Source organism: Dipodomys spectabilis, unplaced genomic scaffold, assembly GCF_019054845.1.
Source record: "Dipodomys spectabilis isolate Male_0828 unplaced genomic scaffold, ASM1905484v1 ptg000043l, whole genome shotgun sequence".
Classification (NCBI taxonomy): Eukaryota; Metazoa; Chordata; class Mammalia; order Rodentia; family Heteromyidae; genus Dipodomys; species Dipodomys spectabilis.
This window is the reverse complement of record NW_024870720.1, coordinates 7231074-7249166: the sequence shown is the minus strand read 5'-3', so window position 1 is coordinate 7249166 and position 18093 is coordinate 7231074. Positions and strand designations below refer to the sequence as shown.

Below are 18093 nucleotides of genomic sequence, written 5' to 3'. Positions count from 1 at the left end.
GGAAAGAATTCAGGGATAGAAAGAGGAGATACTGGCAGAAGCAGGTTTATAAATGCAAAGAGAAAGCAAAGCAAAGGAGGAGTGGGCAGATTGGGTTTTTAATTTTAGCTTGAAGTTAGATTGACTGGCTAAAGGCAAATCAATAAGCCTGCTTTAAAGAAAATCTTCCAGGAAGTGGCGCTGTAGCTCAAGTGGTAGAGCGCTCGCCTTGAGCTGAAGAGCTGAGGGACAGCGCCCAGGCCCAGAGTTCAAGCCCCACAACCGACAAAAAAAAAAAAAAAAAAAAAAAAAAAAAGAAAATCTTCCAGGCTGGGAAGGTGGCTCAGTGGTAGAGTACTTGCCTTGCATGCATGAGGCCCTGGGTTCGATTCCTCAGTACCACATATGCAGAAAAAGCCGCAAGTGGCGCTGTGGCTCAAGTGGTAGAGCGCGAGGCTTGGCTGAAGAGCTGAGGGACAGCACCCAGGCCCAGAGTTCAGGCCCCACAACCGGAAAAAAAAAGAAAAAAAATCTTCCAATTACAAGTTAAGAACAAAAACCTAGCTTTTAGAGTCAGCCAAGTGGGGGATGTGTTAAGAGGCTGCTGATGGACTTCATTGAATGCAGGAATAAATCTCTAGCAGTTTGGCTTGCACACATTAGTTTAGAAAATGGTCAAAGGTGCCCAATCAGAGGCCAGTTGTTCATGGTCAAGAGTATGGACCTACCTAATTAATATATGTGTGATTATAGAAGGCCCTCCAATGATGAGGGGACCTGTGTTACTAGAGAAACTGAGCCTGCAGTGAAAGGTATGTATATCCTTGCTTTAAATAGTGAGTTTTCTTTCACATTATTATAATCAGCAACTTGTATGAGTTATTTGTTATGATATAGTTCTAATTTAATATAATTGGAAAACTAGGCTCAATCTTTTTTTTTTTTTTTTGACAAGTTACTTAGGAATAGTATAATGCTGAGACATACAGTTATTAGCAAATGTTTGTGTTTGAAGGAAGGAGTACTTGCCAGTAAATATGACACAATTGTAAGTGGTTTTTGTATGCCAGATTCATAAATTATTCCTTCTTAACCCTCAGATAACTCTTAGACTTCATGATTGTCTTCTATTTTCTTTATATTGCATTACTTTTGTTAGTATACAGAAGCCCTTTCTCTTGTGAATAAATCACTGAACTAAAGATTTGTTGAGATCCTTTTTAGGCACAGACTTTTCAGGATTTCTAGTAAGATAAGCCTTGTCATAGTGTAGAAAAGCCTCTTAAAAACGTAAGTTTTAAATTGACTAAAGGATAGTATACTTAGGGGAAGAACCCAAAAGGATATCTCCTTTGAACAACTAAATATACTGAATAACAGGAAGTGGTAACGTGTGGAGGGAGGGCAAAGGAGGGGCACAGGAATGGAGGGAGGAAGGAAGAGCAAATGTGGTCATTATGTTCAATGTACATTATGTAACTTGAAGGTAGTGATGGGAGGAGGAAAATGAAAGGAAGGGGTGGTATTGACTAAGAAGCATTGTACTCATAACCTGACTTACAGAATTGTAAGTTCTTTGTATAACTACTTAATAAAAGCTCCCTCCAAAAAAAGAAGTTTGAGCCAGGTAAGGTGGCAATGTCTATTATCCTCGCCCTTACGAGGCTGAGGAAGATCTCAGAAACAAAAGCCTGAGAAACTTTAGTGAGATTAAAAAAAAAAATGTACCAAAATTTAAAGTCTTTTCTGAATAGTTAGATAGTAGTAGTTGGTTCATCGTCAATATGTGGCCAGAATCTGGCAAATTCTTACCACCTCTGAAAAACCACCAGAGTCAACATCTTATCTGGACCTAGAGTAGCAACCCTAAGACGAATCTGCTAGACAAGTAATCTACAAGGCTATATTCTTAATTTTATCCCTCCCTAATTCTCACATTTTGCCATCATAACACATGGATTTCAATGAAGGCAGAAATTGGGTCTTTTTAATTGATTACTAGCTCCTCAGTGCCTGTACATAACAAGTAACCAGTAAATATCCATGTACAATGGCTAGTAACTGGGGGAGATGGTATATTACAGGCCTGGCCTTATCAGGAGACAAGAAAATAAATATTAACTTTTAAAAGCTCTTAGACACTTTTCATAAAACTAGTAAAATGGTTAGTCTATATAATTAGAATTGATGTTTTATGAAAAAATTTGATTATATTTTATTTAAGATGAAGATGATGACTTTTTGAGTAAGAAGACAGCCTCAAAATCAAAAGAAAATGGAAGATCTAAAAATAGTTACCTTGGAGTATCAAACATGAAAAAGAATGAAGAAAATACTAAGATTAAGAACAAGCCTTTATCACCAATAAGGCTTACACCAACATCCGTGCTTGATTATTTTGGAACTGGAAGTGTTCGAAGGTCAGATAAGAAGATGGTGGCAAGCAAAAGAAAAGAAGTGAGTATCCTATAGACGAGGATTTCTGGGTGCATGGTCCATGCCTGTAATATAAGCATGTGAATGCTGAGGCAGAAGGCTGCAAGTTTGAGTCCAGCTTGGAACATATATAAGACCCTTTCACCTAATAAACCAAAACAAAGCATAATATTATGCCTGGAGACCAGCTAAAGCCAAACAGACAAACACATTTACAATACCTCATATCTGAATAATAGAAAGCTAAGAAAAAAATATTGGGCATGGTAACAGGTACATGTCATCACAACTCTGTGGGAAGTATAAGTAAGAGGATTGCAGTCCAGGTCTTCCTGGGCAAAAAGCAAGAGAGACATCTGGTTATGTTTTTTTTTTTTTTTTTGCCAGTCTTGTGGGCCTGAACTCTGGGCCTGGGCACTGTCCCTCAGCTCTTCAGCTCAAGGCTAGTGCTCTACCACTTGAGGTACAGTGCCACTTCCAGTTTTTTCTGCTTATAGGTACTGAGGACTCAAACCCAGGGCCTCATGCATGCAAGGCAAGCACTCTACCACTGAGCCACCTTTCCAGCCCGAGAGACATCTATTTAAAAAATAACAAAAGTTCTGGGTACAAGTGACTCTTACCTGTAATCCTAGCTACTCAGGAGGCTGAGATATGAGAACCAAGGTTTGAAGCCAACTTGGGCAAAAAAGTCTGTGAGACTTCTATTTCTGATTAGCCAGCCAAAAGCTAGATGTGCTTCAAGTGGTAGAGCATAAGCCTTTGAGCAAAAAAGCCAGGCAGTAGCATGAAGTCCTGAATTCAAGCCTTAGTATTGGCATTAAAAAGAAAAAAGCAAGTTGGGCACTGGTGGCTCATGCCTGTAACCCTAGCTGTTCAGTGTGTGAGAATCTTATCTCCAATTAACCACCAGAAAACCAGAAGTGTTAGACCATTAGCCTTGAGTGAAAAGGCTTAGGGACAGTGCCCAGTCCTTGAATTGAAGCCCCACAACCAACAGAAAAAAGAAAAATAACAAAAGCAAAAAGGACAGGAGGCATGGCTCAAATAGCAGTCTGTTTAACAGATGTGAGACTGTGAGTTCAAACCCATCTTGCCAAAAAAAAAAGTGTTGTCCATTCATTGATATTAAGAGGAAAAACTGAGTTATCATAAAAGAGAAAATATATTTTGATAGTGAAAATAATTTTCTGTCACTATGAATAAAATATATTGCCCTTATCTTAGAGGACAAGGAAATTCAAATTTTTCTTTCCCTTTTTGTATGGGTCTTGGGGCTTGAACTCTGGGCCTGGGAGCTGTCCCTCAGCTCTTCAGCTCAAGGCTAGTGCTCTCCCACTTGAGCCACAGCACCACTTCTGGTTTTCTGGTGGTTTATTGGAGATAAGAGTCTTATGGACTCTCCTGCCTGGGCTGGCTTTGAACTGTGATCCTCAGATCTCAGCCTCTTGAGTAGCTAGGATTATAGGCGTGAGCCACCGGTGCCCAGCTCATAATTTTTCTTTTATACCTGAAACTAGGAAAAATTATTGTATCACTTCACTCCCTTTTTGAAAGTACTGCAGCAGGAAAAAAAATATTTTGACCATAAGAAAAATTAGTTGTTCTTAGAATTTCAATTGGATCCTTAGAAATTCAAACTTATTTTACTGTTTTCTTCAGCAGACAAAATTAGATAAAATCTGTAGACAAAATTTACAGATGGTATCAAATACATCCATTATAAACTGAGCATACCTGCAATTTATCTTTTTTCTAGGCATTTAGGAAATAGACATTGAAGTACATTATTGTTAAATAAGGCTGGTGTGTGTTTGTTATTTCCTTAATGTGTATGCAATATAATGTAAGCATCCTCACATTGGTTTGCCAGTGTTCTGGACTACTTCTCCAGCATTAATCCATAACATTCTATAGCATTTTCCTTTTGCAAGTATTTATTTTGAATACATCAGTAGAAACTAAGTGAGAACCATCTGTAGGATGTTTACTGTTTAGGAGACTGGATGTGCTCAAGGAATAATTATAAACTTGACTTTCTGGCTCCTGTGGACTATAACTATTGCTGATATACTTTCTTATTAATATATCTAATCAGCTACAGTCAAGAAAAGGTTGGGCTGGGAATGTGGCTTAGTGGTAGAGTGCTTGCCTAGCATGCATGAAGCCCTGGGTTCCATTCCTCAGTACCGCATACATAGAAGCTGGAAGTGGCGCTGTGACTCAAGTGGTAGAGCTGTAGCCTTGAGCACAGAGTGGCTCAGGGACAGAGCCCAGGCCCTGAGTTCAAGTCCCAGGACCAAGAAAAAAAAAAAGAAAATGTAACTTATTCTGATCTTAAGGTATATGCTCATCTTGTTTTTCTTTGAAATACAGCCTTCCCCAAATACAGATGATTCCAGATTAAATGATGAAGCCATTGCCAAGCAGTTACAACTTGATGAAGATGCAGAGGTATTACTGTTGCCTTTTACATACTGTTAATACCTTGATATCATGACTTGCTATTTAGTGTTGGCATCTAATTTGACTTAAGCCTAACTGGAAGTTACATGTAAGATAAGTTGAAGTAAAAGCCGGGGGCTGGTGACTCACGCCTGTAATCCTAGCTACTCAGGAGGCTGAGATCTGAGAAGAGCAGTTGGAAGCCAGCCCAGGCAAAAGAGTCCCCATGAGACTCTTATCTCCAATTAACCACTCAAAAACTGTAAGTGGAACTGATCTCACACTACTCTTAGTGCTCTACCACTGTGAGCGGTAGAGCACTGAGAAGAGTAGTGTGAGATCATTTTGGAGAAATGCCCAACAGTAAACCCTGTATGTCCTGGTAAGTGTTTGATTTCTACTAAAATGATTTTAGATCGTAAGGACTTTGGATTTCAGTTTCTGTGAGATGAAAGCCATCACAGTGTTGAATAGAAAAGTGACATGATGTTATAGATCTTCAAAGAAAACTACTCTGGTCCTGTAAGGCGAATGTACAGAATAACTAATGGTGTCTTTCTTCATGGTGGGACATGAGCAAAAGCAGACCTACTTGGAGGCTGTCAGGTAGGGTAGGTGAGAGAAGACACTGGCTGTTATCAGGTTGGTAATTGAAGAGATGGTCATCATCTCAATGTGTCTTATAGATAGAGCCTTAGGTGGTTGTTGGTAGATCGGGTATAAAATGGATGAATGAATAGAACTTGAAATGGGTTTTGGTACAGAGAAGCCAAGAGTTACAGTTTGGACAGTTAAGTTGGAGATGTGTAATTGACTTCAGTGGAGCTGCAGAGTAGGCGATTGAGTAAAGAAGTGTGGAGATGGGAATTGGTGCCTTACCCCTGTAATCCTAGCTTCTCAGGAGGCTGAGATCTTAGGATCTTGGTTCAAAGCCAGCCCAGGCAGGAAAGTCTGTGAGACTCTTATCTCCAGTAAACCACCAGAAAACCGGAAGTGGTGCGGTGGCTCAAGTGGTATAGCACTAGCCTTGAGCTGAAGAGCTGAGGGACAGCGCCCAGGCCCAGGGTTCATGGCCTGTGACTGACAAAAAAAAAAAAAAAAAGAGAAAAGAGTGAGTAATTGTGGGGGGGAGGGGAGGTGTTCTTTAAGGTGTTGAAAGTATATATTTAGGAATCATTAGCATTTGTATGGCCTTAAAACCTGTGTATCTTAAACCCTGGGGAGACAATGTAAATAGAAAAAAGGTTTCAGAATTGAACTCCGGGGAACTCTGAAAATTTAAGATGAAGAAGAGGACCTAGCAAATGAGACTAAAAGGGCTAATAACGTAGGGAGAGAAAAAGGTATTTTCTGGAGGCGAATAAAGAACATAGCACAAGGAAGAGTGCTAATCTCCACTAGAAGCTCCATTGTTAGGTGCCTGCTGGTTTTTTTTAGCTTAAGACTCCTGAACAGTGTTCGAAGCTCTTCCTCACAGCTACTGTTGCCACTATTATATTGCTGTTCAGGTGTCCTCTTTCTATGTATAGCCTTTAAATTCTACCTACTGGGCTGTTTGTGTCTCAGCTGTGACATCAAAACTCAAAAAACCAAAACACCCTCAAAAGCAGAGAGACCATATTGTGATTGCTCTCATTAATTGGGCAGTCTGTGTCTTCAAAATGGTTTTCTGTCTTATTTGGTCATGCTGAAATGTATTATTTGCAAACAGCTATTTAAAATTTTTTTTTATTGTGATTAAGTGATTACATAATTTCCCCCCCAAAAAAGTGATACTCAGTTAAAGTCACAAACACATTCTAACTTTCCTGGAGCAAACTGTCTGTCATGATTTATAACATTTATGAGTTCTATGAGCTTGCAAACAGCTATTCTTATAATTCAAAGTAGCACAAGTGGCCTAGGTCAGAGTATGAAGGAATTTTTAGGTATATGTCTTTTCTATTTGCAAATAATAGAGGATTATCCAGTTCATTCCAAGGAACCAGAGCTATCACAATTCTGTGTTTTTCCATTTCTGCCACATTCTTTCAGAATCCTGTTGGGTAATTTATTAATCTGATTAAGGACTTTCAGGATGTTAATAATTGATGATGTCTTTTTTCCTAAGAGCCTCCCTAATAATTTGTACTCCTATTCATTTAGTAACTGTGTCCAGTATCTAATACTCCTTAGTGTAGATGTGTGTATATATTTTTTCTTTTTGTTGTGCCATGCTGGGGCTTGAACTCAGTGCCTAGGTTCTGACCCTGAGGTTTTTTTTTTTTTTTTGCTCTACTACTTGAGCTACATTTATTTCCACTTCAGCTTTTTGCTGGTTAATTGGACATAAGAATCTTAATGACTTAGCCTGGCGCTGATGGCTCACGCCTATAATCCTAGCTACTCAAGAGGCTGAGATCTGAGGATCACGGTTCAAAGCCAGCCGTTCAAAGCCAGCCGAGCAAGAGAAACTCTTATCTCCAATAAACCACTTGAAAACAGGAAGTGGCACTGTAGCTCAAGTGGTAGAGCGCTAGTCTTGAGCTGAAGAGCTGAGGGACAGTGCCCAAGCCCAGAGTTCAAGCCCCACAACCGACAAAAAAAAAGGATCTTTTCATTTTTTTTTTTTTTTTTTTTTGTCGGTTGTGGGGCTTGAACTCTGGGCCTGGGAAAAAAAAAAAAAGAATCTTAATGACTTTCTTGCCCAGTTTGGCTTCAGACTGTGATTCTCAGATCTCAGTCTCTTCAGTAGCTAGGATTACAGGTGTGAGCCACTAGCTCCCAGCTCTGCCAGCTTATTAAGTGAGCTATGTTAAACACTAATATTATGATGCCATCAAGAATTCCTTTGTTCTAAAACTGATTATTGGTAACCATAAAGCTGGTTACTTTATATTGAGACATGTTTTTCATTAATATACATTCTCTTCTGAAAGAATCATTTTGCTTAAAGTAGAAATATTGGAAATAGAAGTAGAATGTTTGCTTTATTGGCATGTTAGGAAAACCAGTGGGATGACTTAAATTTTTAAAAGTTAAAACAGACACCTTTGAATTACTAAGCATTTGATAATAAAAAGCAATGGTTATATTTGTATATTTGCTGGTGTCCAGAGAATTTTCTTAACTCCTTAAGATTCATGTTTTTCTATCTTCTACATAATTATTTTTCTGTTAAGGTGAGATTTATTTCAGATATCTCTCTCATTTAAGAATATATAAATAAGAGATGTATAAGTGTTGTATTAGGACTATTAAACATAGACTTCAAATTTTATTAAAAATGTTAGCTTAAAAATGTACTGAAAGGGGTTAGGAAGGTGGCTCACTGGTAGAGCGCTTGCCTTGCATGCCTGAGGCCCTGGGTTTGATTCCTCAGCACCACATAAGCAAAAAGAAAAAAGCCGGAAGTGGCGCTGTGGCTCAAGTGGTAGAGTGCTAGCCTTGAGCTGAAGAGCTGAAGGACAGCACCCAGGCTGAGTTCAAGCCCCACGACTGGACCCCCCCCCAAAAAAAAGAATGTACTGAAAGCTGGTGACTCACGCCTGGAATCTTAGCTACTCGGGAGGCTGAGGATTAAGGTTCAAAGCCAGTGTGAGCAGGAAAGTCTATAAGACTCCTCCTTCACTTAACCACAAGAAAAGTAGAAGTGGCTCTGTGGCCCAACAGGTAGAGCACTTGGCCTTGAGCTGAAGAGCTCAGGGATAGTGCCCAGGCCCAGAGTTCAAGTCCCATGACCAACCGGAAAAAAAAAAATGTACTGAATTTAGCTGGGTTCACACCTATAATCCTATGTACTCTGGAGGCTGAGATCTGAGGATTCTGGTTCCAAGCCAGCCTGGATAGGAAAATCCATGAAACTTTTTTTTTCCCTCCTCCATGAAACTCTTTATCTCCGATTAACCACCAGAAAACCAGAAATGGAGCTGTTGCTCAAAGTGGTAGAATGCTAGCTTTGCTCAGAAAAGCTGAGGGACAGTGCCCAGGCCCTGAGTTCAAGCCACAGAATTGGTACAAAAACAAAACAAAACTGAATTTGAGATAGAGGTTTAAGGATAGTGTGCCTTTCTAAAAGGTGCAAGGTTTTCAGTTAAAACCCCAGTAACGTGCTCCCCTCCCCCCCCCCCCCAAAATGCTGAATTTATCTGTTATGCCTATAACTCTAGAAATTGATTTTTGGAGTCTAATTTGGCTTACTGAAACAAGCTGTGATTTTTAACTGTTAATGATCAGTAGCAAAATGTTATGGCTATTTTCTAGGAAATGTTTTTCTAGGTTTTTTTTAAGTTTTATGAATTAAAAATGGGAAATCTTTTGGCTCAGAGTACAAAAGTACCTCACTGTTTGGATGTTTTTTACAGCTGGAGAGGCAATTGCATGAAGATGAAGAGTTTGCCAGAACGTTAGCAATGTTGGATGAAGAGCCCAAGACCAAAAAGGTGCCATATTGGACTGTTAGCATTCTAAGTACACAACATAGTTCAATGTTCCTTTTTTTTCTTTCTTTCTTCTTTTTTGCCAGTCCTGGGACTTGAACTCAGGGCCTGGCACTGTCCCTAAGCTTCTTTTACACAAGGCTAGAACTCTACCACTTGAGCCATAAGCACCACTTCTGGCTTTTTCTGTTGTTGTACTGAGGAATTGAACCCAGGGCTTCATGCATGCTAGGCAAGTACTCTACACCACTAAGCCACATTCCCAGCCTCAATATTCCTTTCTATGCCTGAAGGTAACAGCCATGAGTAACTCTTCCAGAAAGGAACTAAATTATGTGTGTGTGCGCACACGTGCACACACACACACATTTGTATTTGAAAACTCACTGAAAAGCTTGTGTTAGAGTGCATTGTCTCATGCCTATAATAGTAGCTTGGAGACTAGGAGGAAGTTTGAGGCCAATTTTAGAAAAACCATCTGAGTGACTCCAATCTCAACCAATAAAAGATGGGCATGATGGTGCGTGTACAACCTGTCAGCTACAAAGGAAATGAAAATAAGAGAGTTGTTATCTAGGCTGGCCTGTGCATAAATTCATGATCCTATCTCACAGAATAACCAAGCTAAAAGGATTGAGGGGTTATGGCCCAAGAGATACTCACCTGTATAGCAAGCACAAGACTGAGTTTAAATTCAGCCCAGTACCAAGAGAAGAGAAGAAAAGGAAAAACTTATTCTCTGGCATTAAATTCATTTATTCATTCTTTCTTCATCTCTCCTTCTCTCTCCCCTCCCTCATTTGCCCTCCCCTCCTTCCTTCCCTCCCTCCCGTACTTTCTTCCTTTTCTTTCTTTCTTTTTCTTTTTTCCTTTTTTGCCAAATGTGGGGCTCAAACTACTCAGGGCTGTGCTGTTTCTGAGCATTTTGCTTAAGGCTAGTGCCCTACCTTTTTTTTTTTTTTCCAGTTCTAGGTATTGAACTCAGGGCCTGCACACTGTTTTTGAGTTTCTTTTGCTCAAGGCTAGCACTCTACCACTTGAATCACAGTGCCACTTCTGGCTTTTTCTGTTTATGTGGTACTGAGGAATTGAACCCAGGGCTTTATACATGCTAGGCAAGCACTCTGCCCTAAGCCACATTCCCAGTTCTTATTCTACCATTTGAACCATAGCTCCAAGTCCAGCTTTTTGGTGGTTAATTGGAAATTAGTCTTATGAACTTTCCTGCCTGGGCTGGCTTTGAACCATGATCCCCAGATCTCAGCCTCCTGAGTAGCATGAGCCACTGGTAACTGGTTGATTTTTTATTTTTTTTTGCCAGTCCTGGGTCTTGACCTTAAGGCCTGGGCACTGTCCCTAAGCTTCTTTTTAGTCAAGGCTAGCATTCTACCACTTGAGCCACAGTACCACTTGACTGTTTTTTTTTTCTGAGTAGTATATTGGAGTTAAGGTCTCATAGACTTTCCTGTTTAGGCTGGCTTTGAACTACGATCCTCACATCTCAGTCTCCTGAGTAGTATGAGCCACTGGTGCCTGGTTGATTATTTTATTTTAAATAAGAGCATAGGGTGCTCATTACCTGACTCATGAAATAATAACCCCTTTGTATATCATCTTTATAATAACAAATACACACACACACACACACACACACACACACACACACACACACAATTGAACTCACAATTTTCCTGCCTTAGCCCCCTGAGTAGTTGGGCTATTAGATTTTTTTTTTTTTTTGGTAGAAGCACTGATCTTCACTGGAGTTATAGTGGTAGAGCATCTGCTTATTAAGTGCAAAGCCCAGTACTACTCCTTTTTCTCCAAGACCAAGAAAGCACTTCATCTCTAATAAATTTAATTTCTGATGAATAACATTCTGTTATGAGTACTGTCTAAATCAATATCTGGCTATTTAAAAAAGATTTTTACCTTTTTTCTTTTTTTTTTTTTGTTTGTCTCAGCAAGCAAAATTTGCTTCTGCAGAAGGGTGTACCATCAGCCAAAAATCTGGCAAGCAGCATTCAGCACAGGCAGGCTTCTCTCATTTATCCCAAATGCAGCAGGCACTGCAAAATTTTACTTCTTTGAAGTGAAAGTAAATTTTCAGGGGCCAAGACTATGAAGGAAAGTATAAGATAGTAGGGAGCGTGTAGGAGTTGGCCACTTGAAAGCTTTATTTCTGCATATATTAAAATTACATTTAGGGGCTGGGAAGGTGGCTCAGCGGTAGAGCGCTTGCCTTGCATGCACGAGGCCCTGGGTTCGATTCCTCAGCACCACATAAGCAAAAAGAAAAAAGCCGGAAGTGGCGCTGTGGCTCAAGTGGTAGAGTGCTAGCCTTGAGCTGAAGAGCTGAGGGACAGTGCCCAGGCCCAGAGTTCAGGCCCCACAACCAGACCCCTCCCCCAAAAAAATTACATTTAAAATTCAAATATTAGATATTGCCACATAATTCTGCTTGTGGTCTCTAGAAAGTAGAATTTTGAGGAATCATTGGACAGATGGAATACCTTTTTTTTTTTGAGAAAGTTATTTTTCTTTTAGCTTTAGTTTGTTTTTCATCTTAGCTCTTTTTGTTTAGATTTCAGTTTTTAACTGGACAATAGTCACAGTATGAAGGGAAAGATAGAAGGCAGAAATCAGGCTTCCACTCCAGTTTGAGAGGTTGGAATGAAGTGAGATTATGTTGTTGTTGTTTTTATTTGTCTGTCATGGGGCTTGAACTCTGGGTCTGGGCGCTGTCCATGCGCTCTTCAGCTCAAGGTGAGCGCGCTCTACCGCTTGAGCCACAGCACCACTTCTGGTTTTCTAGTGCTTTATTGGAGATAAGAGTCTCATGGAGTTTCCTGCCTGGGATGGCTTTGAACTGTGATCCTCAGATCTCAGCCTCCTGAGTAGCTAGGATTATAGGCGTGAGCCACCGGTACCTGACTGTGAGATTATGTTTTATATATCTAGATTTATAATCTTTCATCTGTTTTTTCCTCTGTGAAATGAAATAAAAATAATTTGCTCTGAAAACTTTGTGGAGTATTAAGTATAGTTTGTTGTAGCATATTGCTAGTTTGAAAGATAGCCCTTGGACTTAAATTTTCTATGGTCAAGAGTTTTCCTATTATTTGTCCTTTTTAAATTTGTTTAGGTCCAGAAGGTCTCAGGAGAAGGAGAAGCATTTTCATCTGTCCAAGATAATTTAAATAAAGCAGAACATACATATCCTCATACAGGTAATTACTAGGAGGAAGGAAGAACTAGTACTTGTTTTTATAGAAGAAAATTCTTTTTGGGGTGGGATTTAAATTATGAAATTTCAATTTGTTTTCTGCTGTATTATCTGTTATTTTTTTCTTTGCTATCTTTATTTCTACGGTCAGCTTCTATGTCATACATTAGAAGAAAACTTGGTTTAAATATTCCGGTCAAAACTGTCTAGCTAATGGATACTTTTAGAGCATGTTGTACTTCTAGACTTACAATGCAGTTAACATCCCAATAAACATCATCATAGGTTGGGAGTTCTGTAAGTGGAAGTCTTTCTTTTTTGTTGTTGTTGGTTGTAGGGCCTGAACTTGAGCTCTTCAGCTCAAGGCTAGTGCTCTACCACTTGAGCCACAGCGCCATTTCCGTTTTTTTCTGTGTATTTGGTACTGAAGAATCAAACCCAGGGACTCATTCATGCAAAGCAAGCACTGAGCCACTGAGCCACCTTTCCAGCCCAAGTGGAAGTCTTAGCAAGGTAGTACACTGTAGTTTTACTGCAGTTCAGTGTGTTGAGCGTGCACCATGCTGCATTATTACCTATGGAAGGAAAGATCAAAATGCAGAATTCTACTGACTATAATATTGCTTTTGCACCACTGTAAAGTTGAAAAATGATGAGTTGGGGACTGTGTATGCTTTGAAAGCTATTTGGATACTTGCTGGTAGAGAGTCTCTTTTGTTGTACCAAAGGTAGATTATGGTACCTTTGGCTTCCTATTAATTTCTAAGTAAATTTCAGCATATGAAGACGAAGAACTAATGTTATGAGCCTTTCATATTAGAGTCCCACAGCATTAACTTAAGAAGTTGTTCAGGGTACCTGCAGCTCTTCTGCTGATTGTGTTTGGGATTCTCCTTTACTGGTTCTGATACTGAATCACCTACTAGTACAGTGGTCTCCCATTGTGAAGGATTGGTCTCAGGCCCACCATGGATACTAAAATTTGGGGATTTCGAAGTTCTTTATATAAATGGCATAGAACCTATGAAGATAATCTATGCATAGCTCCCTATACTTGGTCTCTAGACTACTTATAGTATCTAATACAAAGTAGTTATGTATTGTTTAGAGAATAATGATAAGAAGTCGGGCACCAGTGGCTCATGCCTATAATCCTAGCTACTCAGGAGGCTGAGATCTGAGGATCACGGTTTAAAGCCAGCATGGGCAGGAAAGGCCATGAGACTCTTCATCTCCAGTAAACTACTCAGAAAACTGGAACGGTGCAGTGGCTCAAGTGGTAGAGCACTAGCCTTGAGCCGAAGAGCTGAGGGACAGTGTTCAGGCCCAGAGTTCAAGCTCCATGACCGACAGAAAAAGTGAATAATGACAAGAAAAAAAGCCTGTATATGCTCTGTACTGACATAATTAAAATATTTTCCACTCATTTTTGGTTGAATCAAGAATATAGAACTGATTTTTTTTTTTTTTTGAGACAGATTTGTACTCTTTATCTTAGGCTGGATTTTAGTGCAATATATAGCCCAGGCTGGCTCCAACTTGGAATTCTCCTGCCTGAGTCACTCAACTTCTGGGATTATAGGTGTGCTTCATCATGTCTGGCTAGATGGTCTTAATCCTATAAGTAGAACTGTCTTTGCAGTACTTTTTAGTCTTTTCACCTCAGGATTTTGGGTTTTCAGGTTGTTTCTGAACACAGAATTTTTATATGATTTATATTCTACTCAAGTCTTTATGTAAATTTTAGGGCCTAACTTAAGTGAAATCTGTTTCTTTAAAATGTTATTTATAGTATTGTATCAACAGATGTACAACTTATAGACAGATCTCTTAATTTGAAGTGGTTGCACAAAGAAATGTATAAATATTTAATTAAAAACTAAATGTCCTGCATAAAAAATAAAATATTAGTGTTTAGAAAGCATTATATGATACTATGTGTAAGATTAGTTGAACAATGAAAAAAGGAAGTTGATACTGAGTATCATTTTCCACAAACAGCAACCATATCTTTTCTTCGTAGTAAAAACAGAACAATTGTCAAATGAGAGAAAGAGCTACAGTCCCAATAAACAAACTAAGTGTGAACACTCAAAGAAATCTCAGCAATATTCCAAGTCATCAGCTCACAAAACAGGAGAGTCCTTTTCTCCAAAGAACAGTTCTAAGCTAGCACTCACGCAGATAAAAGAAGAGCGTTCTTATAAAGAATCAGAGTCTGTGGCCTCAAAAAGAAAAGAAAATGCTATTGAATTGAAAGAAGAGAAAAAAACTCCTCAAAAATCCAAAAATTCTCCTGCCAAAAAAGAGGTAGGAACACTTTCAGAATATATTCTGGGGCTGTGTGTTGATCTCAGTTTGTTTTCAAATTTTATTTAACCTTTCCTGTATTATTATGGTTCTTTGAAGATAATATTTAAAGATTGGGTTCAAATGGTAGATAGAGCACCTGCATAGCAGCCTGGGGCCCTGAGTTCAAACCCCAATAGCACACAAAAAATAAATGTTATTTAAAGTCAAAGGGTGTAGCTCAGTAGAAGAAATGTTTGGCTAGCAAGCTAAGGAAGCCTCAGAAGATGGTATATTATTTAAAACTGTCACAGAATATAGAGTATTAGTATAGGTAAACTAGTCTGTTAATTTTGTGTAACAGCTATGGTACTAAAGTACTATTGTACTCATATTCTTCACAATAACCTTTGAGTTATTTACTTTTATTATTCAAGTCAGTTATAAAGATGAGGAAATAAGCTGAAGGAGTTTAAATACCTTTGCCAAAATTACCAGGTAGTGAGTAAGTAGCAGAGCTAGTCTTGAACTTGGGTCCCCTGAGGAGTGGTATGACATACTAGTCCATGCAAGCTCCGGGGCTCATTTCAAACCATAGCTCTGCCACTGAGCAGTCGTGGGCTTGGGCTTGGTTTCTCCCGTCTGTGTTGTAGGGGCAACAGTAGTACTCAGTGAGTATGGAATGACTGTTCTTGCTGAATATGAAATCAGTTACATCATGGCATGAGACACAGTGCTGTGTAAATTTAGCTTTCACTCTTAAAGTGTTTGCTATTTGAATAAGTGCTTTTGCTCTAATATAACAACAATGGTTAGATGCACAAGTCATTTTCAAAGGAGAAATGATGAAATAATGGATGCCTTTCAGAAGTTTTATTTTCAGATAGCCTTGAGAAGCTAATGGTCTTTATGAATCTCTCGTTTTGAACCACTTTAGCTTTATGATGAGCAGTCTCTATTCTTTCATGCCTCTTGGCATAAAAGCAGAATATTGTCTTATTTGAACTGTTCATAACCATTATTTTTTAGTGCAGAACCATGAAATTGTGATTATTTTGAAATGCTTTTGTTATGGACAATGCTCATAAATCTGCTTTAAGGAACAATTAACTTTTTGGTCTCAGATTTTTTTCACTAAATACTTAACTGGTGCATGAATGTTTTTCTTCTGGCACATTAAATATTCTAGGAAGCAAAAATTTTAAATGATAGTGTTAATCTTTTTTTTTTTTTTTTTGCCAGTTGTGGGGTCTGAATTCTGGGCCTGGGCGCTGTCTCTCAGTTCTTCAGCTCAAGACTAGTGCGCCACTTCTGGCTTTTTCTGTTTATGTGGTGCTGAGGAATCAAACCCAGGGCCTCATGCATGCTAGGCAAGCACTTTACCACTGAGCCACCTTCTGAGCCCTGATACTGTTAATCTTCACAATATTTTTTATTAGAATAAAAATAACTCAGAATATTTTTACAGAAGTAGTTTGAGGAACATCAAATCCTAATAAGGTTAGCTGAGCAAGGTGGCATAGATTGGTAATCCCAGCAATCTGGAGGCAGAGGATTGACTTTGAGGACAGCCTGAATTATATAGCAAGTTCAAGGCAAGCCTAGACATAGATTACATAGTGAAATCTTATCTTTTTTAAAAAGTCTAATAAATTTAATTGATTTCAGCTAAATAATTCTAACTTAGTACATAGGCATATTTAAAAATTATGTGTAATTCATAATTTTAATATTGTAAATGGATGTTTTCATTTTGTATATATTGGAGTCCCTTGAAGCCGTATTTTTATTTTATTTTATTTTTTTTATTGTGAAAATACCTTACAGAGGGGTTACAATTACATAGGCAAGGTAATGAGTACATTTTTTTTTGTTGTTGTTGGTCGTGGGGCCTGAACCCTGGGCCTGGCTGCTGTCTCTCAGCTCTTCAGCTTAAGGCTAGCACTCTACCACTTGAGCCACAGTACCACTTCTGGGTTTTTCTGCTTATGTGGTGCTGAAGAGTTGAACCCAGGGCCTCATGCATGCAAGGCAAGCACTCTACCACTGAGCCACCTTCCCAGCCCATGAGTACATTTTTTTTGGGGGGGGGGGTGTTCCGGTTGTGGGGCCTGAACACTGGGCCTGGGCGCTGTCCCTCAGCTCTTCAGCTCAAGGCTGGCGCTCTGCCACTTGAGCCACAGTGCCACTTCTGGCTTTTTTCTTTTTTGCTTATGTGGTGCTGAGGAATCGAACCCAGGGCCTCATGCATGCAAGGCAAGCGCTCTACCACTGAGCCACCTTCCCAGCCCCCATGAGTACATTTCTTATCAAGCTTTGTTGCCTCCTCCTTTGTTTCCTCTTCCCATTCCCCCCCCCCCCCCTCCTGTGTTTTTATTTTTAAATAATTATTTTAAGGTGATGTACAAAGGGCTTACATTTATGTCGGTCAGGTAATAAGTACATTTTTCTTTCTAGTAGTGGGACTTGAACTTAGGGCTTAGGTGCTGTCCCTGAGCTCTATTACTTTGAGCCACAGCTCCATTTCTGGTTTTCTGGTGGCTGATTGGAGATAAGAGTTTTATTGCCTGGGCCTGCTTCAAATTGCAAACCTCAGATCTCAGCTTCTTGAGTAACTAGAATTACAGTCATGAGCGAGCTTCAGGCACCCAGTCTGATGAGGACATTTCTTTTTGGACAATATCACCTCTTCCCTCCCTGTCTCTGAATTTGGCAGCTGTATTTTAATAAACTTGTTCTAGTTTGAATATATAAGGTTGAAGTCTAGACCATCTATAATGATTAATTTAACTCATGTAAGCAGATTTTAATTGGTTCCTTATTTATCTAGACGAATATTTTGTAGCTGGGCGCCGGTGGCTCATGCCTGTAATCCTAGCTATTCAGGAGGCTGAGATCTGAGGATTGCGGTTCAAAGCCAGCCCTGGCAAGAAAGTCCATGAGACTCATCTCCAATAAACCACTAGAAAACCGGAAGTGGCCCTGTGGCTCAAGCAGTAGAGCGCTCGCCTTGAGCTGAAGAGCTGAGAGACACTGCCCAGGCCCAGAATTCAAGCCCCACGACTGACAAAACAAAAACAAAAAGAATTGGGGGGCTGGGAAGGTGGCTCAGTGGTAGAGCGCTTGCCTTGCATGCCTGAGGCCCTGGGTTCGATTCCTCAGCACCACATAAGCAAAAAGAAAAAAGCCGGAAGTGGCTCAAGTGGTAGAATGCTAGCCTTGCGTTGAAGAGCTGTGGGACAGCGCCCAGGCCCAGAGTTCAGGCCCCATGACCGGACCCCCCAAAAAAAAACAACAAAA

At 39.6% G+C, this 18093-nt stretch overlaps 1 protein-coding gene across 2 annotated transcripts in view; it reads left to right on the top strand.

Moving 5' to 3' along the window:
- Rfc1 (replication factor C subunit 1) overlaps window positions 1-18093 on the top strand; it is a 65072-nt gene that overhangs the window by 23340 nt on the left and 23639 nt on the right. For both annotated transcript variants that reach the window (XM_042678067.1, XM_042678066.1), the window contains exons 5-9: window positions 2204-2436; window positions 4792-4869; window positions 9204-9281; window positions 12424-12508; window positions 14528-14814. In XM_042678067.1, coding sequence (XP_042534001.1) covers window positions 2204-2436; window positions 4792-4869; window positions 9204-9281; window positions 12424-12508; window positions 14528-14814 — 761 coding nt within the window. The remainder of the gene's footprint in view (window positions 1-2203; window positions 2437-4791; window positions 4870-9203; window positions 9282-12423; window positions 12509-14527; window positions 14815-18093) is intronic.